General features: G+C 38.0%; 2 protein-coding genes across 3 annotated transcripts in view; one reads left to right on the top strand and one right to left on the bottom strand.

Annotated features, from left to right (window-relative positions):
• Window positions 1–92: 92 nt before the first annotated feature.
• LOC144646311 (uncharacterized) lies at window positions 93–13,299 on the bottom strand. 2 transcript variants are annotated; one of them, XR_013569391.1, is made up of 8 exons: window positions 13,120–13,299; window positions 12,928–13,006; window positions 10,054–10,097; window positions 9,679–9,815; window positions 7,510–8,406; window positions 4,668–6,272; window positions 768–2,700; window positions 93–733 (listed from the first exon to the last, which is right to left on the bottom strand). XR_013569391.1 is itself a non-coding variant. In XM_078505857.1 (7 exons), the coding sequence occupies exons 1-7, from the start codon at window positions 13,146–13,148 to the stop codon at window positions 2,495–2,497; spliced, it is 2,997 nt and encodes a 998-aa protein (XP_078361983.1). In that variant the 5' UTR covers window positions 13,149–13,299; the 3' UTR covers window positions 93–2,494. The 2 variants fall into 2 exon arrangements, 1 of the variants encoding a protein (XP_078361983.1); XM_078505857.1 differs by having other exon boundaries at window positions 93–2,700.
• A 5,972-nt stretch (window positions 13,300–19,271) lies between these two features.
• The window catches only part of LOC144646314 (thrombospondin-2-like), a 28,513-nt gene continuing 19,975 nt past the window's right edge, over window positions 19,272–27,809 (top strand). The window contains exons 1-4 of the mRNA XM_078505862.1: window positions 19,272–20,782; window positions 24,611–24,785; window positions 25,761–26,032; window positions 26,953–27,132. Of these exons, the coding sequence (XP_078361988.1) occupies window positions 20,651–20,782; window positions 24,611–24,785; window positions 25,761–26,032; window positions 26,953–27,132 (759 nt within the window). The 5' untranslated portion in view covers window positions 19,272–20,650. The remainder of the gene's footprint in view (window positions 20,783–24,610; window positions 24,786–25,760; window positions 26,033–26,952; window positions 27,133–27,809) is intronic.

Here is a 27,809-nt window from a genome sequence, read left to right as displayed (position 1 = left end):
TGGCTCGAAGCTGACCTTTTTTTTTTATTATTGCTGTACCAGCAGAATAAAGAGGATTAAAGAAAACAAAAAAAGATAGCAAAAACTCTTATAAGCAAAATTTAATTCTTTTAATTTATATTTCAATGAATTACATTGACAGTAGTAAGCTCAAAGGCATCTTATGTAGTGCTGTGAAAAATCTGACAAGTATGACAAATACTTTTAACTCTTTGGTCTCTCTTCAAGCATATTTACAGCATTAAAATATAATGTACCATTTTTTTTTATTTTTTTTTTGCTATTTGCATGCAGCATTTGCATGATCTATAACTTCTAATGTAAATGGAATTTCAACCAAACAAACCAAGTACAATAACTATATTCTTGGTAATAAATAAATAAAATTGGGTTTGTATTTAAATGGTTCTTGTTACACCATAATGGATTGCAAAGATGCAAATTATTTAGTCATAAAACAGTCAAGGTTCCCTTGAACGTTGTTTTTTAAAGTACATTTGACCAAGGGAACAACATGTTGCCCAGTCATGGGAGCCATGCGAGTCATTCAGGTTAGCCTAAATAACACATTGGTTAGCCTACATATCACTCCGGTTAGCCTAAATAGTACTGTGGTTAGCCTACAATTAGTTTAGGTAGCTTGTGGTTAGCCTTTTATTGGGATTTGGGATTTCTGGCTTGCATATTGTCCTAACTCATCCCTTTCATATGGGAGTACCCCAGGCTTTTCCTACTGTTAACAACCTATTCTTTACAAACAAATGTACACACTGGAGGGCCATGAAAGAGTTTAGTTAAAAAGGTGTTTGATGTGTCACTAAGAGTACAGTCATCAGAGAATGAAATCTAAGGGCTAAAACTTAATATGAAGTTTGAGCTGAGTTTACACCAACAGCCAAAACTTGTTATACATGTATGAAATGTAAACAGTCCTCGTGAAGCATAGATTCCAGTAAAAACCTTCATTCAGCCATCAACTCGGTCAAACTTAGAAGCTTTAAATAGCAGCTGCTCTTAAAGTTTACTTCTATGTTTAGGGCTTTTTGTTGTGGTTTTAATTTATCTCTGGTTTAAAATTTTTCAAACCACTTCCACTTGTGTCAAATTATGATAAGCAACATGAGACAATCGAAATCAAAAACCACAAAAAAATGTTTAAAGCAAAGATAAATTTAAACCACAACACATAATCTAATAAAACAAAGATAAGTAAAGACAAGCTTTGGTACCCTCCTTCTGTTGCTATCAGGAAGTAGTCTTCTACTGATTTACAAAATATTTTCTGTTTTGTGCAAATGCCTGCCAATAAAAAGTCTTCAACCCTTGAAACCCAAGGTAATCAAAATCTAACTTCTCCTTCTGTTATTAACATAATGCCGAGCAAACAGGTAATACTTAGAATACAGAAAACCATCAACTGAACATTGAGCCTCTATGGGTATTTCCGAAGAAATTGAAGATGCGAAGATCATCGCAGAAAAAACGAAGATCTCAAGGTTGAAGTGAAGATCTAAAATTGGCCAAAATTCGCATGATCAAATTGAACACTGTTATAGCTTATTGTAAGTAGTGTTATGTCTTGTGTTGTATTGTACGTATTATAACTAAATGTCAAAAAAAAAAAAAAAATTACAAAAAAAAAAAATTGAACACTCAGATACAAATTTCTGAATTTTGGCATTTGACCACATATCACAAAAAAAACGAACGAAGATAAAACGAAGATCTGCTTAAAAAAACGAAGATTTTGAAAAACAATTGTGAAGAAAACGAAGACCTTGGGTACCCATAGAGGCTCAACATTGATCTGATGTACCATGAAATTCTTGTCACTGAACAGAGGGGCCTGAAGGGGTAAAATGGGAACTGGGATTTGAGCAAATTTTGACTGGAAAAATGGAATTTGGTTCACTGGGACTGGGAATTAAACAATAGAACTGGGACTGGGATTTGGAAAATCTGGAAAACAGTAGGCTGGGAAATGGGATTTTATACGCCCCCCCCCCCCTTCAGGACCTTCCAAACACTAAGGAAATAACGGTATGAAATAGTGTTTTAAGCAGGGTCCCTGCAGGCGGGGTGTAGGGCTCCTGGCTCTGCAGCAATAGGCTATGCAGAAATAGCACTAGGGCTCCACTGAGCAAATTGAGGGTGCTCTGGGTTCCACAGCAAAGATATTAGGGCCTCTGGGCTGTGGCCGGCCACCCCCAACTCTTCTGGGACCCTGATTAAGGTACACCAAATAAACATAAGTACCCTAACAAGAATAAGATAACCATTGTTTTTTTTTTTTTTTTCAAAATAACTATATGTTTACATTTTGGGGGGTGTATTAAGTGATATCTTTGTCTATAAGTCGTTACTTTCTAAAGGATAAATAAACTAATTCAATTTAGTATCAAAAAAATATTTATAACTGAGAATTACGAAAGCATAACTATGCCATTTTGACTCTCAGGAATGACTTATAAATAATTTAACACCATTTATTTAATTAATTTTTTGCATTGCCTACTTCTTTTTTCTTGACACATTTTCGGCAAATGCGTAACATTTCTCCACTTTGTTGAGCAAACAGAGGCTTGATGTGGACAGGTGCATCTCCACGTGTCACACATCTGTAAGACTTGACTACTTTCTCATTACATCCTGCACACTTCACAGGCATCTGGTTTCTTCTTGTCATACAGTGACCTTTTACTGGAGACAAAGAAAGCAATTATCAAAGCCTTGTTTTACATAAGGATTTTCGCATCACCATTTCAATCTTCTTTATTAGGCTGCCCCCATCCTCCTTAAAATGTGCTTGAAATACTGTTAACACCCGCAGATAAGCCGCACCCTGAATTTAGCAACTCATGTTTTGAAAAACGTTTTTTGAAAGTAAATCAATGAAAGAAAATCCAAAGTTGAGTCTTTAGAACAAAGTCTTCATCATTGAACATAAATTTGAGCTCTTTAATTAATATAATGAACACCAACTTTTCTCGCTCGTGGAATATCGATTGCAAGCAGCTTTTAGGAGCTAATATTAATTTACATACTTTTCCATAAAAGTGTCAATTCACGAAAATTTATGGCACTTCTACTTTTCCAAATGTTCCCGCAGATAAGCCACACCCTCGAAGATTTGTGGAAAAAAGGTGCTGCTTATCTGCGGGACTTTACGGTACCCCCCTCCCCTGGTGGGATAAATAAAAGGTTCACATCGTAGTCTTTGCCAAATTTATGAGTGACATGGTTTTTGCAATGTGTATCACAACCTCATTAACCACCACACTGGAAATTTTTTTTTGTGTGCAATGTCTTGTTAATCTGATGAAAATGCTCTATAGGTCTTTATATAATAACCTGAATTCTACGCGCATTTTGATTGGTTCTTACTTATGATCTATTAGAGTACAGACACATAGATGACGTCACGCGGTGGTGTGACTCGCGCGCGTGATCAGAGTTCATAGTCCAAAACTCCAAATCAGAGTTGTCGGCAAAGTTTTTCAAACTTGCGGGGCCACAACAAAACAAAAAAGTTCAGCTTAATTACAAATCTTCAGTGAGAAACAATACGCCAAGCATTGTTCACCTTTCGAAGCATTTAACTGGGCGAAACAAGCTTGAAGGAGACAGTGAATTATTCAAGAAATTATCCGAAATCTGTATGAAAGTTTGACCGATGTTGTACAGTTGGACGACGCCACGGAAAACAAACGAATTGCGGTTGAACGCTTTGGTTAATGCTTACAGATTTGAACAACTTTCCAAATCAGAATAAAGGTTAGTTTTTCCATTGACTTTCAATTGACCATTTTTCTGTTTATTCAATCGGATTAACAGTGCTTCGTGTTAACGAAAACTTAATAGTGAAATCAAAACAACTTAGCTCATCGTTACGGCGGCATTGCTCACACTCAAAAGTGTGCTGAAGTCTTGTGTTATTATATAAAACAAATAGATTCCATTTTGCCGTGGGTCTGTTCAGTTATAGATCACAGAAGACGTCAAAATGTGTTATGAACATCAGTGACCAACTCGCCTTCGGCTCGTGGGCCACTTCTTTTGTTCATACCACATTTTGACGTCATCTGTGATCTATAACTGAACAGATGCACGGCAAAATGGAATCTATTTGTTAAGCAGACAACATGCATCACAAGCCCCTGACTAATCAGAATTCTTTTAAATTTGGAAGCAAATATCTTAATTAAAGAAATATAAACAAGGAAACAAAATGACCAAAATGAGTGAAACGACCGAAACAAAACCGTCGAAACAACCGAAACGGCTGAAATGAAACGAAATTGGCGAAACAAGCAATACCCTGATTACAGTTATTGCGAGCTATCCTTAAACAGGCTAGCCAGAGTGCTTTTTAGGCTAACCAGAGTGTTATTTAGGCTATCTGGAGTGCTAGTTTAGGCTAACCAGAGTGTTATTTAGGCTATCCGGAGTGCTAGTTTAGGCTAAGTTCTGGAGTGGAAGGTGCACTCCAGTTTGCTTGAATAGCACTCCGGTTAGACTGTTTACCGTTAGCTCTCAGGAATTTAATGGGTTTTGCTTGTTTCAGTGATTTGTTTTATTTCACTCGTTTAGGCCCTTTCACCAATTTGGTTCAGTGGTTTCATTTTGTTGTTTCAGGTTTTATACATGCCAAGAAGTATTAGTCTCACCTTCTTTTCCCGGCTCTTTTTCTTCTTTTGCATAAGGATGCTCCACCTTCACTTTGTTGGTAGCAGCACTAGCAGTGGATGACGCCAAATCAGCAGCTTTCCTGGACATCTTCTCAAGCAGAGCAGCAGCCAATGCTCGCTTTTTCCCACCCGGAGTGTCATCCACTTTTTTATCTGCCTCCGACTCGGAAAATGAAGCCAGTCTTTTACGCGTCATTACTGTCGGCATTATTTGTTTATCCTCACGCTTTCTTTCTGGTGTATTTAAACTTCTACATTTCCTTGGTGAAGGAACTTCAGTAGATTTTGTTTCTCTTGTTATCACAGGAGATCTTGAAGCTGATCTTCTTCCTCTAGTCATTATATTTTCTGCGATGTTTATAGAGACTGCTGTCTCTTCCTTGTCTTGTTTTGTTCCCTCCTTGGGACCCTCAGCATGTTTAGATTCCACTTCCAGTTCCTTTGATTCCACTTGGTTCTCCTCTAGTTTATCGCTTGTTTTATCTTTATCAGTTAATTTTATATTTATTTCTTCATCATTTTTCTCCTTGACACTGGCTTCTACATCACTTGTTGTTACTGTCTCCGCTTCTGTTGCAGAAACCTCTTCACTTGGCTTTGATTCAACAGGAGTTTTTTCTGCTACATTTTCTTGCTTCTTGGACACATCCTCAACATCAGCCTCTTTTACCGTGGGCTTCTTGTCAACAACATTGTCATCTACACTCAACAAAACAACTTCATCTTCCTCGACACTCTCATTCAGTGACGAGTCAGTTGCCTTGGTTTTTACTCTGTTGACACCAATCATAGATTTCATTGACTGTGTTCCAGAATCTACCTTAACTGACTTCTGCTTGCTCACTGTATCATTTTCCTTTTCCACTGTACTGTTCTTAGCTTTTTCTGTCACGCTGGTATCATTTTTCTGTGTCTGCGTACCACTCTTTGACAAGGTCAACAATGTCTTACTCCCTGCATTTGCACCTTTGGGATTGTTTGATTTGCCAGCCTCTCCCTTTGATTCCTCTTTCACCGGAGGATGAATACCTTTCGGCAAAGCTTGCACAAGTTTGACATTCAACACTTTTAGTTCTTTTGTCACTGTTCCTTTTGAAACAGGAATTTTCTTTGTTTGCACCGCTAGTGAACAAAGCTTTTTTGAAGCAGGAAGGACCTTTGACTTGTCATCTTTGGCACTGTCCTTTCTTTTCTTTTCATCCTTTGTCAGCAACTTAACACTGTTCTTGTCGACACTTGTAACCTTTGTTTTATCACTCGTCTTCACAGCATTTGCTTTTCCACCTGACTTTGCATTTTTGATCAACTTCGCGCTGTGAAGCTTTGCAAGTTTTCCTTTCAACACTTTCACTTTTCCCTTTCCTGTTCCAGCACCATCTTCACTGCCATCCTTGGGTTTCTTGTAAGGCATACATCTGCGACAAACTTTGACGATCTTCACTCCAGAGGTAAAAAGATGTTTGATTTTCTCTGGGGCATTCTCTTTCTTGTAACAGCTGTATGATTTTGTAACTAGCTTGTCGCACTGGAAGCAGACTATCCCACAGGTTCTCTCTGAAGTAGTTGTTTGTCCATCTGTAGTTACTGCAATCAAGAAAAAGAATTGTTGTCAAATAATTGAGGCTTTGTTTTCTGCACTCCATCCCCTATAAATGGGCTAATGGGGATGTGCCTCTGGATGGGGTCGCATTTTCACGACTGGACTGACTATAATGGGGTCGCCTTTTCAAGCATTTTTTATAGGGTGACTAGAATGGGGTCACACAGTCCAGGATTTTGAGAGTAAGAAAATTATTTATGGTAAGCAAATGTACCAGAATGTTTATAGTGTTGGTGTAAAGTAAAGTGTTCTTCATTCAGTTTATGAAATGTGTCAATTCATTTTAGAATGACTTAGTTAAAAGGATTTATTCGGTAGACGCAAAAGCAGAAAGTGACTACGTTGGGGTCGTGAAAATTACATTTACTCAAAAGTGACTAAGATGGGGTCTATACTTGGCCATAGAATATGACTATAATGGGGTAGGGTTTCTGAGAGGCCAGCGGCACATACCCAACAAAAATTGACCCAAGTACCCTCCCCGGGACTCCATCAGTCATGATGAGCTAGCTCACATAATCTGATTGGTTAATGGAGCAGTCCCAACTTTTTATCTACCCCTATGTTAGAAATAATAAAAAGAACAACAACAACAAACGTTTTGACCTTGAGCTTAATTACATCCCTTCATTATGCCTAGTTGACTGGCAAATTATATATGGGCATAGTCAGGTATTTTTTTCCGGTTGCAGGTTGAAAAATCTACTTTTGAGTTTACATTGTACTTAGCACTTCGGTTAGTCTGAATATAGCACTTTGATTGGCCTAGATTAGCTGAGGTTGTTTGCAGCCATTCAAGCCTTACACAGTCAACTCTTTCTAAGACAGACACCGTTGGGAGTGTCTCCAACTGTCTGTCTTAAAGGGGTGTCCGTCGTATACACATGTAGGGAGTTTTATTACTGACAGTAAAATGACTGAAAAAGGCGGGAATGAGACCAACACCAGGTGTCAGTCTTATGGAGGTGTCCATCTTATAGAGTGTCTGTTATGAGAGAGTTGACTGTATTGAGGTTTTTTCAACTTGCAACCTGCAACCAGCAAAAAATACCTGCCGTATGGGCAACGGCACAGCAAAGTACCACATTATCAGGTTAAACCTGGGATCCTACTGGTAGAATATTGCCGTCAGTCTTCAGCTTGCACAGCCTTGGGTGATATTCTCCCAGCTCAGCCCTCACACTCAGTTAATAAAAAGTAATATCATTGTCTCAACATTACCTGTCTTCTTCTGTGGGTCTTGTTTTGTGTTGTTTGGTACTTTGGCTTCCTTTGGAACAGATGGCTTCACAGGCTTTGTGACAGCTCTGGGAGATGATGGTGTCTTTCCTTTCGGGGGTGGTAGGGCATAAGCATGGTCCAAAAATGTCAGTTTGTTGTTTATAGTGTTGATCTCAGAAGTTGTGGTTTTATTCACAGTTGGTGGTAATGAGATACTGTGTTCCACAAGTTTTCTAAGATTTTCTGTGACATCTATTGCAAGCCCATTTTCTTTTTGTTTCTCGGCTTTCTCAGTCACATTCTCATTGTCCTTCAAGTTGCTGTCTTCGCCATAAAGTGTAAAACAATTTGGCGTGGAGCTGTACTTTCCACTGCGATGTCTCACCACTGTAACAATTCCGATATTCTTAATGGGTGACACTGGCACTTTATCTTGTTTAACATTTTCATTTTCTGTTCCAAAACGTTTAGGACTTTGAGCCTCTTTGCTTTTTGTTTCATCGCTATTCAACAAGAACTTCTCACTGTCATTCTCCATTTCATCTTCATCTGCCATAGTCTCGTCGCACAGAAGGTCTTCATAAGGCCTTTTAAGCCCTTTCCTTAGGTCACGTGCAATGTACTCAATGCCTTTCGTGGCTCGATTGTAGGTAACTCCAAGAGGTGTTCGCAGGTGAACCATTTGGCTTGTTTTGGAGCGGAGCAGTATGAGCGCCAGATTTTGCCGGCAGCGCTCTCGAGAGCTAAAGCACCTCTTGCAAACCCTGATACGGTCATTGTCTGGAGTAACAAAGCTCTTCAAGTGTACAGGTGCACTGGTTCGGTTGACAAAACGATAAGATTTAAATGCTCTTAGTCCACAAACATCACACCTCAATGGCACCTTGGGGACAGCATCTAACAAAATGCAAATTAAAGCATTCATGTAAGGTAGCAATAAGAGAATGGAAAGAAAGGTTGGCCATCAGACGGATGTAGTAGCTGCTAGCTTTGCAATATTAATAATTTTAATTTTTCTTACAGGATTTTTCTGTATATCATTTTGTAATTTTTTTTCAGAATTATGTTTACTATTTATTATCCATTTCGATTTCGATTTTATATTCATTAAGGCGTCCCCTATTAGCAGTGGGGATTTCCCACTGCTAGATTTAATTGACACAGTAATAAAGTCATTTTAATTACCGGTATTATCTAATGGTATATCGGCCAACTGCCCCACCAGCATTTTGTAGATTTCTACCAACAATAATACATGGGACTGGTGTGGTGGCCTAATGAGGCCCTGCCAGGGTAAATTCCGACAAGCGACATGGCCCAAAAAGTAGCAACAGCATATTAATAAAATCACGACAAACGACAGCCTTTATGGAAAAACTTAAATTCCGACAAGGACAAGCAATTTTCCTTAATTTTAATTAATGACAGCGACATGAAGAGCGATAAAGCAACGACACGGCACATTTTAAATTTAGACAAGCGACACAGGAACCCCCCCTGGCAGTGCCTCCCTAATGGTTAGACATATAGTTGATTAGACTACAGATCAAGTGGTCCAGGTTCAAACCCTGACCAAGACCTTAGTCCATCTCTGACAGCATTACCCCCAGCATTAAATTCAGTGGTACCCATTTATACACCTGGGTGAAAAGAGGTACTGAGGTACTGAGAGTGTCTTAGCCAAGAATACAACACAGCCCCCCCTCCTGCTAAAGCAATCTGACTGCCTACCGTAAAATTCAGGTTATAAGCCCTGGGCTTATACAACTTTGTAAGGGGTTTTGTTTGGGCTTATAAGCAGAGGGGCTTATATCCGGGAGGGCTTATAAACGGAATAAAAAAAATGTCTTGAAACGAGCCACGGGAGTGTGGATCAAACTACGTTTTTTGGTTAAAAACGCATATTAAAGCAAAATTTAGCCCTGTTCAGTACTGTCATCCAGCAGAGGGGACTTATATCCGGGGGGGCTTATAATCGGATGTATTTTTTTGTTTCCAGGTAGATGGGCCTATTAAACCGGAGGAGCTTATAATTGGGGATCTTGTAACTGAAATTTTACGGTATATCAATAAAGGGACTCTGCTGGTCAGTAGTTTACTTGTGTTTAACTTAGCCTTAATAATACATTTTGTTACATTTAGATCAAAGGCAAAAGGTACGCTACTAACCTTTCTTAATTTCTTCCTTTTCATCTTGTGTGACGTCTCCTTTGTCACTTGATTGTTCTTCTTCACTGATACTCTCCTGGTCACTTATGGCAGGTGACGCCGGGCCCGAAGATGGTGTGGGCGGCAATAGATATGGCCTGTTATATTGAGAAATAATTAGCAACTACACTACAAGCCCAAGTTTTCTATGATTGAATAGTCAGCATGACTAGCCGCTTGATGCTACAGAAACCAGGATAAGCTCGGGCCTGATGAGCCACTTGGCTCGACAGCAGGCCTTACCTTACATTAATGCCTAGCTTGGATGATTAAATTGATTATTTTGCTGTATAACAATTATTTAAGAGGAAATATCATGGCAAAGCCTTTGGTTACCTTATAGAAACAGCTGGTCTTGGAGAAGACAACGGTTCTTCTTCCTGCCAAGAAATTATGAGAAAAAACGAAGTCACCTTCCATTCTATACAGTCAAACATTTCTGTGCCACCACCTCTTGTATGTGTTGTGGTTTAATTTTTTCTTTGGTTTAAAATTTTTCAAACCAGTTTGATTTTTATTTCCCTTTGTTTCAGATTATGTTAATGAACATAAGACAATGAAAAATTTTAAACCAAAGAAAAAATTAAACCACAACATATGCAGCCACTTGCAACCACAATGCTAGTATTGCAACTTGGAAATTGCGTTGGATGCACTGAAATCTCTTTAAATTACCAGCTGTATTCTTGAATAAAGTGTTTTTTGGTTAAGAGATGTATTTATGCATGGATTAGGTCTCTAGCCTAAGATTACTACAGAATTAAGATCCCCTTGTGGTCTAACATCTTGGCATTTAGAGTGGTCAACACCTAAGAGAGGTTCAAGGCTGAATTTCTACAACTCTCTTATGTCCAGTTTTCATTCTTCCAGTAAAAAAGGGGCAAGATGATTGACCCAATTTCAGCCTAAAGTTCTGAAAACCAATAAAAAATATTATTCTCTTAACTTACTGCCATGCTTTGCTTTCAATAAGAGTAAGGACAATTTAGTGGTGCATCAAAAATTTCAAGATCTCTTATTTTGCCGTTGTCATTTATAAACCAGTGCAATCATACAAATGTGTGAAATGGGGATACCTAAAACACATTTATTGACAATGACATGTGTCACTGTAATTTTTATGGCTACATGAAGGGGTACACAGGAATTTCAAGTGATGAGATGATGAAAAGAATGATTTTTCAGGGTTTGAAATTTTTGATTCCAGGATTTTTTGGATAGGGAAATTTGGCAAGTATTTTTTTTGATTAAAGTAGGGATTTTTTTGGAGTATAAAAACAATCTAAAGACTTGTGGTTGTGCCTTGGATGCATAGTTCTGCAATTTAAGTACAAACAAACATGTTTTGCTGTTGATTTTTGGGGAGTTTATTTTTGGTCTAAGGATTTTTTTTGCATTTTGTTGGAAGCCCTGGAGATTTTGGGGGTCTTGATTTTGGCTCCCATTCAATCATCCCTGTGAAATCTGGAGTAACCCCTGGACATAAATGCTTCAACAGGCAATAACATCATTACATGAGCAGCCTCCCCTCCCTAGACAGCTTTTGCACAATCAGTTTATGTCTGTAAACCATAGTTTTTTGGGAGGGGGGAGGGGAAGTAAGGTGTGAAATTTGACAAATTTTCTGTTGTCCACTAACTGCATTGATGATCAACCAAAAATAACTTTTAAAATTTTAAAATAGCATAAGACTTTTGTCAACTTTAACAATGCAAACTGTGAAATCTACACCTCCAGAAATAAACATGGGGCAAACCACCAACTATCAAATTCCGTTCAATTTTGCCTTCAATTGTTGCAATTTGTCAGATAAGAGCTCAAAGATTAAAGCCATTGCATCATGGCTTAACTCGGGAGATTAAGGAAAATATGCGTTATTTCAAGTCCTTGTGTTTCAAGAACGCCCCCAATCAACAGTTTTGTCGCCGGGCAGAACTGTAAACAGTGCTAACAACATTGGAACCACCTCCCCCATAAACAAGTCTTGCGCAAATTATAGTTCGACGATATTTTTTCAAGTCGCAAAGTGCGCGTCACGATTGCAGTTTCTTTTTTAGTGCTCCTGCTAATTATCCACTGCGTCGAAACACCATTTCATGCAATCAAGCGCTTAAAATGCAAAATTTAACATTTTATCGATTCGCAACTGTTTCTAGACGCGTCTTTGAAATTCAAAGCAGTGCGCTGCGCTGAGAAAACGAAACGTTTAGATGAAATCCTTAATTCTGATCGTAAAAAAAGATTCGTACGCAATATACATCCTGGCGCACTCCATTGAAGCGGAAACTTTTATGCATCCGACACAGCGCAATCTAGACACCTAAGTACAAAAGCGACGCACGCAAAATTTAAGTACACTTTATTGCGTTTATTTATTTTGCGCCTTCGCGAAAATCGGTTTGGCCTGAGTGAGGAAAATTTCCTGAGACTAAATATCTGAATGCGGTGTTTTGACTGTAAGATTTTTGCGCTTTTCTGATCACACGACGCGGTCGTTTTGCCTTGTGAATGGCGCCGGCAGCCATGTTCATGAAAGAAATGCGTTCTAGAATTTTACCATAATGCGCGCAAGGAAATGAGATTTTCACTCAAATATCGGTTCAAAGGGGTTGCGCACACCGAAAAGAAAGTAAATACTTATCAGTCAGGGCAAAACAGTTATCGTATCTTGTCGTTCATGATTACATTCGACGATACGCATCTTTTGCAAACGGCAAACAGCCGGCTTTGAGCCGTTGTGCGGGTCCAAACAAGCTCGAAAGCACTGCCACTTATTGGACGGTGCGCATCGAAAATTTCTACCAAAAAAGTATTCTCACAAACTAAAAACGTTGATTTATAGTGAAAATGACTACAATGTGAGTTAAAAGTCGCCTTAAACAGCGACCGAAGACTTAAATTCTGCTCGCAGCGAACGGTATCCATGATCCACGCGAAGACGAAGAACGCGAAATGGCCACGATCGCGTTCGCACATCGCAATTCAAAGTAAATCTTCCCTTTTTTCGACAAAAATCGATGCGTAAACGTCTAACAGGAACAAGGGAATCAATTTTGATGAAATCTGTGAGTGCGCAAGTTGTTTATAGCGAAAAAAGCGAGAAGAAAGCGGAAAGCGCGTCGCAAACGACCTCTAAATTCTTAAAAAATCGCTCTGTAATCCAGTTCTGCAGCTTGCGCCGTGCGCCAAATCAAACCTTCTTCTACATACCTGTTTTTTCGAAACGATGGCATCATTTTTCGTTTCATTCTTTTTAACGAGTCGGTCTACGATGCTCAGAAGGTTGGTTCTGGAAAACATGAAAAAATACAAAATATTTTAGCGTTATTAGAAAGCGACGTCACAAAACCGAAACACGGAAACTTCGGTGCGGAAACTCGCTGTCGAGCGAAATCTTCTCACCGCTTCTTCACTGTTGAATTGAGCGCCATCACAACACAACAATTCTCTCATTCCGCGTTTTAAAACTTCCACATTTCGCAGAGAAGACGCGAGAGGGTGTTGGTGAGGGAACTGAGAAAGAATATCCAACGCAAAGCTAAATGAGATTCGCATAAAATTTACAAGTTAGCGCGCCCGGTGTTATCCCAGAGTTCAGTGCGATCGCCTAGAAATTATGGGCTGTCCACAAAGAAAATCTATTTATAGCGTTTTACAGAAAATGAGGTAATCTTTCAGAAAATGTGCACATGAAAAATAAAATAGAAATATCACAGAACAAATTGGTACTCCCAAACCGGAAATTATTGAGCCCTCTATTGGACTAATTTATTGCAAGCACCACAATAAACATTCCAGCCCCCAATAAAAATTCCGTGCGTTTATATTGTGTGAAGTATTTCGATTTCTCTCGTTTTGTGGCAACCGACAAATGCGTTCTTTTTATGTCACGCAATACAAGCTGTCTACAGGTGCATTTTGCATAAGAGTGACCTTCTCCCTTTTATATTTTTAAGTATGTGATGCAGCGAAGACTCCTATTATTCAGCCTTTTAAACGCTCCAGGGAAACTTCTAGAGTATTCCAAAAATTCTGCTATTCGCTCAGCGCGCTAGCCTGTCTTTCCTTGCGGAAAATTGTGGCGCAAAACGCCAAACCTCGATGTTAGCTAGTGAACTTCGTGCGACTACAAGCCCCATTTAAAGGCATTGTTTGCACACGAAACTTGTGGAAAAAGAGACATAATAATTTCTCAGCTTGCATACAGCGTTTACAGTAAGTAAATACTTACAAGGCAAATTTACATTCTAGCCGAGGGTAATGAGCTTTCCCCTATAGAATTTCAAATCAGATTTAGTTAATCTTATGTCAAGCGAAAGAAAATACAAACTTATTCATGATGAAGGAAAGCTTCCTTATCCATTGTTGATTAATGTGACGTCGCGCTTTAATTTTAAATTTGCAAAAGAAGTAGCAATAGTTTGATGTTTGGAGGCAGGCTATTTCAGGCTTTCCAAGTTACCAAGGGATTGTTTTAAAAACTAGACTGCGTGCAATTTCTCCCAAAAAACGAAAAATGCGGCGAAAGAGAATCAGCGTGGATGGTGTTTTCCTTATCGCGCTCAACAGACTGGCTTCATCTACGAGGGATTCATTTGAGCTTTTTCATCTGAGCTGTGCTCAATCTTATTGTGACAAAAACCGCTATACCTTTCGGTTGCCGACTTTTTGCCTTTGTAGTTTACGCGCTAGATAGCACAATTAGATCCAATATGGTAAAATCGTTTTCGGACAAACGATGTTTTCTCTCTTGTTATTTGGTTTTCAACGCCATAACGCCGAGTAAGCGGAAGTTAACTATGAACAATAACTCTGTGTGGGAAATGAGAAAATTAGAGCAAGATGAAGTTAACTGAGACATAAGCTGCAGGGAATTAAGAAAACAGGGGAAAGTTCTGCGTTTTTCGTAATGTGGCCCAGGAATCCCCGACCCGGCGTCATATGTGTAAATGTTGAATGTAAGTTGGAGAAAGCGGAGCTTTTTCTTTAACTCTTCAGCTCTTACATCTTGTTCAACAATTTTGCATCCTGACTTGCCGTACCTTTGAACTTGGTGAATCGAAGCAATATCGATGGGTACATGTTGTTCTAAATAGTCTGTTTAAGGCTATGCCATCCACCGCAAGGAGAAGCCCTGCTTGCCGCATCCGCCGGTCTGTTATGTCTTTTGCATTGCGCTCGTCTTCGTGTTACAATACCACATCTCTATTTATATTGAAGGCAGCCTCATTTTCCCGTTCTTGGCCGTGATCAATACTTAGTTAACGAAGAATTAAGAACAAAAGCAAACTTTAAAATAATGGAAGCTTTACGATATTAATTCTACCAAGATAGCTGAAGTGAACGAGTATGCGCCGTGAGTGGGCGGTCTTTGTCCTTTCCAAGATGTAGCTTCTAGTTTAATTAATTTTATGCTTTCCATGCTTGCGTCCGGTCAACAAATCAGCAATGCTCTAGTTCAGTTCCGCAACCCATTACCCCACTTTCCTTCTTTCCGTGGAGTAGAAAAGAGGAAAAGGGGTTGAGGGACTAAACAAGCAATGCTGAAATTTGAACCACTTCACTCGTACACGCATAATTAACTAGCATTTCCCCCAAGCGAGCGACTGGGGGACGAGGCAGTATAGTCTACATCACAAACAGTCTACACCGTCGTTTGTGACACGTTCGGCTGTGACACCGTCCGCAGTTTACGCACGCGCTGTTCACGCTTCCATCCGCCGAAAAATCCGCCGAATCCACCGAAGAACGAATCTCATTGGCTGATGCTTGCACGCGCGTTTCTTCTCCTCTGTTTACGTCACAGTGGAAACATTTCGGTGGCGATCGCAAGTTGAGAACGTTTGTTTCAGACGCTCCTTTGCCAAGAGAGAAAAGTTTTCTGTATTACACAAAACGAGAAAGAAGGAAGAGAAGGGAAAAAATGAACGTGGAAGGTACTGAAGTCAACTTTACCAGATGTTTTCAGTAGGAATAATGGTATACAAAAGCTCAAACATATAACAATCAAATATCATCTCAAACATGTCAAAAAGGCAATATTGCACAAAAACACCGTTAAAAAAAACATCGAGCATACGAATTCCAGCGCGGTAAACAGTAACAACGGTAACAATTTGTCAATTAATATAGATATTTACAAGACACAGCTCACATGCAGCTCGCTTTCACCAACTTGCACAAGGTTGCGTCAACAAATCAAACATGCTCTTGTCGGCTTCTTCGACCGTTTTCACCGCCTCTCTATTTCCGGTCGAGTACAAAATCGCAGAAAAGAAGTCCACAAACCATTCAAGGGACTGCGCGCACGCACCGCACGCGCTTACGTCACGGCACACGAGAGCGAATGCCATTGGCCGATGCTCGCACGCGCGTTTCGAATCTCCTCTGTTTATGTCATACAGGAAGGATTTCCGTCGCGAGATGAAGTCGTTCGTTTCAGACGCTTTTTTTGCAAAAGAGGATAGTTTATTACATTTCACTAAACGAGAAAAAAAAAAACTTGAACATGTAAGTGATGTCAGTTTTTAAAGCGGTTTTTCAGAAGGGAGATGTGGCACTTTTTATACAAAATACATTGACGAACCCACTGTTCTTCTTTCAGCAAGGTGAAAACAGAAAGTAAGCAAGCAAGAAAGGAAGGAAGGAAGGAAGGAAGGAAGGAAGGAAGGAAGGAGGGAAGGAGGGAAGAGGAAAGTGCCTTATTATAGGAAATTAACGCTTGTGTTAATTAAAGTTTTTGAAATTAACGCGACTTAAATTAACGCGAATTGTAGAAAAAATTACTTCCCAGTAAAGGAAATTAACGAGAAAGAGGGGGTTACATTTCAAAATAAAGGAAATTAACGCGACGAACACAAAGAAAAAAAACTTATTGGGACAACAGGGACAAATTTTTCCCAACACTAGGCGTATAATCCGCCTCCAGCGTTCTTCATAGTTTTAGTGATACTGACAGATGTCTACCCTGATGACATTACGCCTTTTCCTAGGAGTCAAGAACGCCTTAGCAGTATCGAGAAATTGGAGCCAAAATAATGGAAATTAAGGTCATGGAAATTAACGCTCCATTTAATTAACGGCGCGGAAATTAACGTTAACAAAAATTAACGCGACTTAAATTAACGCGAATTTTTGAAATTCGCGTTAATTTCATGTAGCGTAATTTTCTATAATTAGGTAAGTTATGTATAAAGTAACTTTATTAAAGTGTCAAAACTTCTAGCACTTGATATACTAATTGGTGACACTAAAAAATAAATATAGTAGTATAAGTTTTAAAATTAATAAAAACAAATAACACATTTACACTTAAAAAAGGGAAAAATATCTTCAAATCTACATGTATGGATTTAAAAATACTATTTATAAGCGCCAGTACCAGTTATAAGTGCAGTGTTAGCAGTGTTAAGTTCATCCTAGAAACCACTGTTTTCTCGACAACGAAAAACTTCACTAAATTGGAAAAATGCATTTTGCAGCATTTGAAGGCGAGTCTGGTAGAAAATGAAAATTCCACTCTTTTCTTTTCGCCTTTGTGTATCGCATAATATTTGCATATTTTTCTTACCTATAATTTCCCTGAAATTATTTTGTTATACTTAACGTCTTCCCTTTACTTTAATACCTCTCTATTTTTTTTATTGGCCTTTTAGCCGCTAGGTTTCAACCGGACTAAAGTTTAAAATAAGGAATTCAAAAAATCGTGTCTCGACTGAAGTATAATATCAGAAACCCTTATAGGTTTCTGAGAATATATAGTGCAGATGTAAGACGAGCTTAAGACCGATTTTGCAAGGTCAGGTGCGTGTAAGGCTAAGACACCAGGGTATGGGGAAATGAGTGTTCTTTAACTCGTTTCGTGGTCGGCTACCGTGAAAAGGGTCCTGAAGGGGTAAAATGGGTACTGGGATTGGTCTGCCTTTGCCATGGGAAAATGGGATTTATCACTGGGACTGGGATTTAGGTCACTGGCAATGGGAATATATGCCAAAATGAGAATGGGATAAGTGTTTGTATTTGTAATTTATATGAAAATGAAACCGTATTGAAACCAGTCAATTTAAATTCACTGATAGCAATAGAAAGAGTTCCAAGCGAAAATGATGAGACACCTAATTCAAATGAGGACGTCAGTATATCACCAAACTCGCCTTACAATGGACATGTAGACAGCTTTAGCGCCAGTGACAGTGACTCTGATGAAGAGAGCACTACTGATCATGATCCGTCCGACTAGGCTTGGAAAAAAATTAGGAACACTTACAAGTCGAACGGCAGACTTCCTGCAGGCAGGAATGTAAAGTGGCAGGAACATGTCACCTAAATAAGTGCTGCAACTTCCCTACTTGCACCGTTTTAATACTGAGTCAAAAAGGACCCTATCGTCTTCAGAACATTTTTGTAAATCCTCGTGAATCTTTGGGTCATTGGGAATGGGTTTTGACACTGGGAAGTGGGATTTGGAAAAAGGATAACGAACAAATGCACTGGGCCGCGAACAAAATGCTGCTAGTAGGCTGGGAAATGAGATTGATACCCCCCTTTCAGAACCTTCTATCCAATGGACTTTTGAAAAATTGTCTGAAAACAACATGATTTTGACAATTTAAAAAATACTCAATTTCTGAAAGTTTTAGGACCCAAAAAAGCCAAGAAATTCTTTTCCAGCACTCAGTTTTCAAAACTTTTTCCGAGGGGGAATGTCTCCGCCTTCCTAAGAAGTGAAGCTGAAACCGTCTAGTTTTCAAAAATCGCAAGATCACCGAACACCCTGAGTGGCAGAACTAATAAAAGTGACAGTGCCAAATGCGCGTGCTGCGCGCGCTTCCAAGAACAAATTTCATTGGCTAATGCTTGCACGAGTGTTTTCCCTCTGTTTATGTCATAATGAACTGAGCCAGTCGCAAGATGATCCCTTGCTTTGTCAAGGGAGAAAAGTTTGCTTTATTACACAACATGAAGAAAAACTGGACATAATAGGTATGTTTACTTGGCAAAGTGTTTTCAGTAGAAACACGTCGTACATAAAAATGTAAGCACAGAACAAGCAGCATTTTTAGGTCAAATTGCATTGTCGAGCTTGCGAAATGTTTTTCGTCCAGCGCCCATTGCGAGGTATAAAAAAACATAAACAATAAATAAATGATCTATACTATGATTAGTATGGATTATCAAATTTAATATTTTGAATGCAATTTGAAAGAAACACGAGTAAATTTTCAAAAGCTACGCCTTGTATCATTTGACAACTTTTTTGAGTTACTTCTCCCTCGAATGGCTTATAGATGGAAACCTCGCCAGCGGCTCGAACTCTTTCTACACTATCTCAGAAGCCAAATGTAAGCCTGCCCATTTATAAAACGGAAAATAAAGAAAGCCCATTACGTTCGACTTCTTAAGGTATTCAAATTTGAATATGCGCAAGAGAATTTTTTCGTATTTTTCCCAAGCACCGACAACGGGGACCGCAACGGGGACGTGGAAACGCGAGGGAAAACCCCAATAACGTTCTGCGCATGTCTGGCGGGAAAAATCTTGACGTTTGCCATTTCACAAATTTTATTCCGTTCTTTGCTCTTAAACGAAATAATTAATATCAAATGGTATTTAAGAAACTGTAAAGATAGTCGACATGTATTCTTTGTCGCAATTTATGCGAGATAATTGAATATATTTACAAATTCAAACTGGAGAAATTATCTGGCGGCGGAAATAATTTCACAGCCACTGTCAATTCCTTTAAACTCCGAGCTGTTTTGCGAGTTTTCCGTTATTTTTCAATGTGTATTACTTGCTTTTCCTTCTTGTTCAAAATAAGACTTGCCAAGACGTCCAAGTTAATTTGCACCAAGACGGACAAACGGTGAATACTGCGAAATTTATCAAAATTTTCTCATTGGATTCGTACGGAAGATCCAGTTTTCTTGACTTATTTAAATCGTAAAATAGAAAAAAAAATCTTCATCGTTTATCACTCCTTGAGAGTGGCTTACCAGGAGTTGATTTCTAACTTCTTTTAGCTTAGGCATATTTCGGAAAAATATTTTTGGAATTTTACGGCAACGACTCTTTGAGCTGCTCTTTCAGCAACCTTACGGCACAAGGAAACGCCGAAGGGGTCCCAAAATCCCCGCGAATTTCCCTAGAGGGGTCCAGTAGCCGAGCGAAGTATAGCAACCCTTGGGGTCAAAACAGGTTGACCCCGCAAGGAAGTTTTCGCAAACCGCAGTGCGCGCGAAGAATGTGTGACCATCTTGTGATGACATATCTAGAAAGCAGGCTTTTGCGTGTTTTCTTTATAACTCAGGTTTATTTATTCGCTGGCAGCATGTAGACTTATAATGAGTCTCGTGGCATTTTGCAACCAGCAAAACGAAAGTAAATTCAACGTAGCGAAGCGGAAGGAAGAAAAACGACATATGATACAGACTTCGCTTCCTTGCAAATGGCGTAGCACAGGACTTGGAATAGAGCGCGCTACATTCTGGTAAACATGTATGTTTTCAGCGTACGTTTTCCAAATTACTTGTTATTCTCGTAAGACTTTGGAGAGAAAGATCAGATTGCTTTCTGTAATGGAAAAAGCATCTGCGTCACATGGTTTTTAGAGGAATTCATTTAACGAGGAGCTAGTGAAAGTGCGTTTGTCAGCCGCTAAATGGACGAAAATGCCGCATGGCAGCTTGTGACAGTGTAAGTCAACAGTGGGCTTACTTGCATTGAAATGCAGTCGACCACAATTTTGTTTGCGTTCATTTTAATAATCAGAGATTAGTTTGTGGAACGTATAAATTGAACGTTCAGTTGAATAACTGAATACACATTGCGAACGCTTTAGCCCTGCAAGATCACGTCGAAGCAAATTACAAAGAATTGAAGGTCAATCTTTGTGGATTGTTCCTGTTCGGATTTTATCCATCACGTTAAATCCATGGATCCGAAACCAAACAGTAGCTCAGTGGAAAAGTTCAGGAAAAACAAAGTCAGCGTGGTGTCTGTTGCAAGCCAGAGAGCTGTTCAAGTGGAATTGGATTCTATGCCCGCTGTAGATGCCCCAAGCAAGGTACATGCTAAGCTTATTATAAGCTAATTTGTTAACAAAGTAAAAGAGGCCGGGAAGAAAGAACTTAATAGTAACGTGTTAATTTGATTAACGCGTGGGTAAAGAATATTAACCATTTATTTAGGCTTAGTTTCAGAAAATACGCTAGAAGACAAAATACAGAGGTTCTTGCATAAAATATCATCGCTATTTAAACCTGAAAAAAACATCTACTGATAATGCACTTTTGAACAAACTTAAGCTTAGATTTGACAGAATAAATGAAATCATTTTTTTCTATCCTTTCTATCACAGTGATCCACCCATTTTTTTCTAGTGTAACATTCACTCTTATGCTCATATCGCAGAGATAAGCCCAAATAACATATTACAATATCCTGATCGTAAAGGTAATAGGGATAATCTTTGATTTAAGATTTGGAGAGGCTTGGAAAGACGATCTTGTGCCAATGTACAGATTACAAGTTTACAGGGTAAAATACCCAGTAAAATACTTGATGTTCCAAGGGAAATCCTGGCCTGGCCTGGCTTTAACTTTGAAATGCTACACTTTCAATGTCCACGAAACCTTTCCTTTAGCACTATATCTTACCAAACCCTTTTTTCAAAATTTTTCTAGTGGTAAATGCAAGACTTTGCAAGATGGCGAAACTGATATCTTTTCATGAGCCTGAGACCTTTTTAGCCTTGCAAAAGACAAAAAAAAAAAATTCGAGACGATGAGCCCTGAAATTTGGCTAAAATTCTGCGAGACTCCCCTTTTTGAAGGACCATTTGCCACCCCTAGTTTTAGCGAGATGTCATGCTTTACTGTTAGCAGGAAAGTAGGGAAAATGCTTTAGTATTTTTTTTTATCAAGGCCCTTGAAGTGAAGTGAAAACACAATGTCTTCTTACATACCACACACTATTAATCAGTATCTTCCTTTCATTCCTAGAAAATGTGACAAAACAATTTTAAAGTTAAATTTAGTTTCTGGAGATTGTTTTGATCTTGGTTACAGATTTCTTAGAATCTCTCTACTTACTTCATATTGAAGTGAACATATATCTCAAAAACAAAATCTTGCTATAACAACAAAATTATTTTCATAGAGAGATAGAAAATAAAATTTATTTTAATTAATAGTTATTATAGCTAAGGATTTACACCACAAATGGCTGACTAGCCCCACGTTTGCAGGTTTTTAATGGCTGATGGTCCGGAAGCTGGGCAAAGTTCCTAACCTTTGTTCCATTGAAGTGGCTAAATTGCTTTTAAGAAAAGTAATTACTTTTGATCAATTAGGTGTCAAGTTTTGATGCAAGTTTACACACATGAGAGAAGAGATTATGTTTCGTGTAATTAAAAGTTAATTAGTTTACAATATGGTGACTTGTAAAGTATAATTATTTTTCTACTAAGCAACCTATTAGTCTGATTATTGCCCCTTTAGCAGGTATAATAAAATACCAGTATATATATTATTATTTATATCATTGTTACAATTTACCACCCATAGGGAATAACCCTGGGGTAGTATATGTGTTAACCAGTTTAAGGTGATTTAGAAATTTTGAATTCTTCCTTCTTGTTTACAAGTGACAGTGTGTGAATATATAAGGCAAGATGTTTTAAGTTATTGTGGTTCCAAAAGTTACAAACGGTTATTTGGTTATTTGGTATCTACATAATTGCAGCAACCCAGGTCTAAATTTCTCTTGCTTAAAAGAGAGGGTACATGATTTTTCTAGCTCTTATATTGCATGGGGCTTTATATTATTTCATCAAAAAGGGGTTTCTGGGAACCCTGGCCCCTCCCATCATTGGACACCGATTATTTTTTTTTTTTTTTTTTTTTTTTTTTTCTCTTCCCAAGAGAAAGCTTTTTTTTGCCAAAATACCATGCATACTCACCCCAGGGAAGGTCATTGAAAATTCCTAGTGGCTGGAGGGTCTCAAAAGCCAAAGTTTTTAAGGAAACTGGGAAGCTAAGGTGGAATTACCAGAGGAGTGGGGCATTCAAACAAAAAACTTTATGTCAGGAAGGTAAACCTATATGGATATTTTCTGGAACAACACATTTATGGCTAAGGTTATAAGTTGTGACAGAGTCCAAATATTGTCTAATCTTCTGTTGATTTTCATTTAATCCTCTGTGCTGGATTTTACAATTTTGCATCCCAACTAATTACCTTAAACTGCAGAGTTATGGATACCCTTTGACCTTTTCAAAAAAGCCTGTCACAACACATAACTTTGCTACAAGCCAATTGTTGGCTTGGTTATGGTGAAGATTATAATCTGTGACAGACTAATTTATTAAGGGTGAAAAGTGTGTTCAATCTTGGGGAGTATCTAAATATTGTTTAATCCTGGGCTTAATTCATTGTTAATAAGTTTGAACTTAGCAAAGTAATTTGTTTCTATCAAGCGTTTTTGTTGATTATCATTCAATCGTCTATGTGCTGGGTTGAATTTGTATATGTCTGTACTTCTCAACTGATTACCAAAAAATGGCCGAATTATGGGCACATTTTCTATTTTCTATTAAATTTATTTAGTCTTTCACAGCTAATATTTCCTGCCAAAGTGAATCCAGTTTTTACTTGCTCATGGCCAAAGTTGTAAGCTCTGATAGGCTAATTTAAATGGGTGAAAGGTGTAAGTTCATTCTGAGAGGTATCTAAATATTGCCTAATCCTGGGCTGTTATAGACTGTTAACAAGTGTACAACAAAGTAATTTATCAAACTGTTTTGTTGATTCTCATTTAATCCTCTACGTGCTGGATTGCACACGTGTTTACGTCCCAGTTAATTAAGTTAGTTAATTAGTTGGGACGTGATTAGTTATGGACATCAAAGGTGAAGGTCAGATAAGATCTTAGGAATTTTGTTCAGTCTTTTCTTGATCCATTTCAATCTCAAGTGCCAAATCCTTCTTATAACATATGGCACGCAATGCATGTAGAAGCGATGAGGTTTGACAAGGGGTCTTACATAATTTTGAGGAAATTTGTCAAAAACTTAACGTAAATAAAAGGAGCTGACACCTTGTATGTGAAAAGACTGTTATCCAACTGCAGCTTACATTTTTAAAACATAAGAAGCAATGTTAGTGATTGTGTAAATAGCATAGTTAGGATCCGATGGAATTCAAATAAATACAGTACTTATGAATTCATTGGCTAAGGATGCAAATAATACATTTTCTTCCTTGATTTGCTCAAATGAACAACAGTTATATTTTATTTATATTTCTAATTTTTTTTCTAGGGTTCCCTATGTTGTCTCAACAAAGATTGCGTTATATTTTAGTGTGACATCTGATAAACGAAATACGATACGTGCGAGCAAGCTTTTAAGCTGCGAGAAAGGTCAAACGGTCTCTTGCTCATAGCGGCCCTTTATATTATAAGAATAAGAAATTTCTGTCTTCTAAATCTAATAGATCCCACCATATATAATTAATCTCTTTCGTTTATACATTGTCAGTAGTGTTCCATTCTGCGTGTGACCAAAGAAAATTGTTTCCTTTGCATAATTTACAAAGCAATGCTTTATTTTTGAAAAAGTTTTAAATCGCACGTAACATCAAGCAAACTTCCAACTGATGCCAGAATGCTTAAGAGTTGGCTAAAATGTCTTGACAACCATAATACAACAGTCAGTGACAAACATTAACTAATAAATTCTTCAAATACATATAATAGTAATGTGGGATAAAGTTCATTAAAACATGTAAACATAGTCATCAACGTCATTCCCAGGATCTTTCTTGCATTGGTAATTTACATAGTCAAAGTTTGTCACGTCTTCTGTAAAACTTGCATGTTTTTCTTCCACAGGATGCATTTATCAAAAGTGACTCTCAACAAGATCTGTTGCCTACTGACACTGAGGGTTCTACTCATGACAAAGAAGCGGAGAGGCAGAGAAGGAGAAGGCTAATCTTTATTCTTGTTGTAGCTTTGGTAACTACAGTCCTTCTAGTGCTGGTGGCAACCATCCCTTTCTTGCTTGGTAGGTAATCTGTGGCAGGGATTAATTCCTATAAACAAAGTTTGATCCTAGTAAGGAAAAAGGGACAGAATTTCCCTATGAGTAATCAATACTAAATTTTCATCAAGTTGTCATGAAATCCTGCTACAGGCCCCTCCCTTAGATCTTCACTGTATTTGCCCCCTGGATATGGTGGCGACAACTAGAACAAATTTTATTTCAACATTGAATGCTTTTGGCTGAAATCGTACAGAGTTGATATGTCAGATGTGGAACATCTGAAAGCAGGCCCGAACTGTAAATAGCATAAACAATATACCCATAGGATTTTACGTTGCAAATTAAGATCAAAATACAGTTTGCAGAAAAGAGAAAGCCAACTATGTCTGGACAGGATCCAGAATTTGGGGTAATACTAACAGAAATTAGGGAAATGGTCAAAACTATTGTACTCAGACAGGACCCACCACTCTGCAAAAAGACAGGTGGTCCCCTCCCCACCTTAAAAGATGAGGTCTTGTTTGTATAGCCCCCACTCTATCAGGAGTAGAAACTAAGAAAAAGATTCAAATATCCTTGTGTCATTTCTCTAGCAATGCAAGCTTCATGCACACCTAATATGAAAGTCTTAACTCAAATTTTGAAGCCAATAAATTTTGTCCATTTGGCTAATCAGACAGGTGGTATCTTGCATAACCCCCCTACCCCTACGCAAAGTGGGTCTTCATCAAGTACACTTGTTATGACCACTTCCCTTAAGGTCCTGAACTAAGGAATGAGGTGTTTGAGTTTAAGTGCTGGCCAGAGTCACTGTTTACACTTGCAGTGGCTCTTTCCTCCCCTTCTGGGGCTAACTTGTGATGAATTAGCATCCCATCCAGGGGAAGAAGCAATACCTCTAGTCACTTCATGCTACAGAAACTTTAGCTAAGCACCAGAACCAGTGAGCTGTTTTCTTCAGTATTGCAACGGAGTTAATCCTATTTCTTTTTTCAGGATCCAAGTCGACAGACAAGGATTTACAGGATGGCGGAGGTTCAAAAAAAGCAATCGGAGAAGAGCTGAAATGTGGGCGATTGAATCATACGCTGACAGATGGGCACCTGGTTTGTGATGGAGAAGGCGTCAACTCCACATGCTGGACTGTGTGTATTGAGGGTTATGAAAAGGAGAATGCTTTGACTGGAAGTTTTGAATGTGAGGAAAATGGAGAATGGAACGGAGAGAGAACTACATGCATTCAAAAAGACTGCGGACCTCTTGAACAGGTTGTGAAAAACTTAGAATTTTATTTTTCAGAGTAAGAATTATCTGACAGTAGAGTTTAACTTCTTATTGTAAGGTGCAGACCAAAATTCTGTAAACAAATTAACAAAATTATATTCCTCAGAATGTATTTATTAATTGAGTCACATACAAAAGATCAGAGACTGAGAAGTGAGTTGAACATTTGTTGCATATTTTCAAATTTAAATAAAATAATAATAATTAAATTTTATAGAATGAAATAGATTAAATAAAATGAAATAAATTAAATTAGAGTAAAATAAAATTAAACAAAATTGAATTGAACTAAATGAAATAAAAATAAAAATAATAAATTAAAATATTTAAATTAGATTGGGATTAAGTTTAGAATGTTCTGGGCATGAATTATTAAAACACTATGTAACTTAATGTGTACAAAGTTACAATCAGATGAAACTAGGGTGTATTGAAAAAAGTATTTAAAAAATAAAATAGATTTTATTAATTTCTATAATCTCCTTAAAAATGTTGTGTATCACAACCTGTTGACTGGAAATAAGCATCGGAACACACAACTTGAAAAAATTAGCAAGTTTTTTCAAGTTTGTCATTCGTAATTCGTCTTACAGTTGATTTCAGTTTACTTTGGCCGCCCACTTTGCAAAGTTCGTTGGGAAATTGGAAACGTTGTTACCAAGTTGCCAATTATGTTGCGAATTTGCAAATCAAATTGCGAACAAAGTTCCCAACTTCGGCCCGAATTTATTAAAACCTTCTGTAATTATGTTATCAAAAAGGGCTTTGCTACGCTAAACTGTTGGAAACAAATGTCATAAAAATAAAAAATGACTTAAAATATTGTGACACTGCTCCTTTAAGAGATCGAATGAAACTACAGTACTCCATATGTTGACCTACCTGTTTTTTTTCATTTCTCTAGGTGCCCAATGCTCTACAGGAATGCACAGATACAAAATACAGAGACACATGTGAAGTGAAGTGTATTGAGGGATATGAAAAGAAGAATGCTTTGACTGGAAGTTATGCATGTGAAGATGATGGAAAGTGGAGTGGAGAGGAAACAAGTTGCATTCCAACAGACTGCGGAGCACCACGCCAGGTAGTAAAGAGAAAAGTAATGTTATTTAACAAAGTTTTTTTAATAGGTCATATAGTGTGATTGTCTGGGTGAGAGGAGTAAGTTCTGAGAAGAACTGTTGTTAGTGACAGACATAATTTTTCGTCAACCTGAGCAGAAGTCATCTTCAGAGTCAAGTGGGTCTAGTCTGACACTGACTGTCAACTGACTGGTTTGACACTAACTGTATATAATGTTCAGCATTTCAGTCAGTGTCAGACCAGTTGAAAAACTTTGTTATGCCTATCCTGTCTGCAATTTTAGCATTTTTAATATAATTTAGTTCTGTAATATTTTGAAAATCTGATTGAGAGAAAAAGAACTGTAGATTTTTGAAAATTATATGCTCTGTTCATATTTTTGCTCAAAAGGTTTTTTATTTTCATGGGCTAAATTATTTATTGTTATAATTACTCTTTTGGGAGAAGAAGGGGTTTGTATACTAGCTGTCAGAAGGAATTTTGTGTTTTCAAAAGTTTCAAAATATTTGAAATATATTTTGTCTGCAAAAGGTCAGGAACATATTAGAATGTAATTGTAATAAGTTCTAAATTTATTGTTAAAATATAACATGTACAACAAGCTCCATAGCGCAGGGAGCTTATCATCTGAAAAGGTCATACCGTCACTTGCATCTAAGCGTGAATACATGCTGCCGA

Source organism: Oculina patagonica, chromosome 3, assembly GCF_052425735.1.
Source record: "Oculina patagonica isolate OP01 chromosome 3, crgOcupat, whole genome shotgun sequence".
NCBI classification, from domain to species: Eukaryota; Metazoa; Cnidaria; class Anthozoa; order Scleractinia; family Oculinidae; genus Oculina; species Oculina patagonica.
This window is presented reverse-complemented; position numbering and strand designations above follow the sequence as displayed.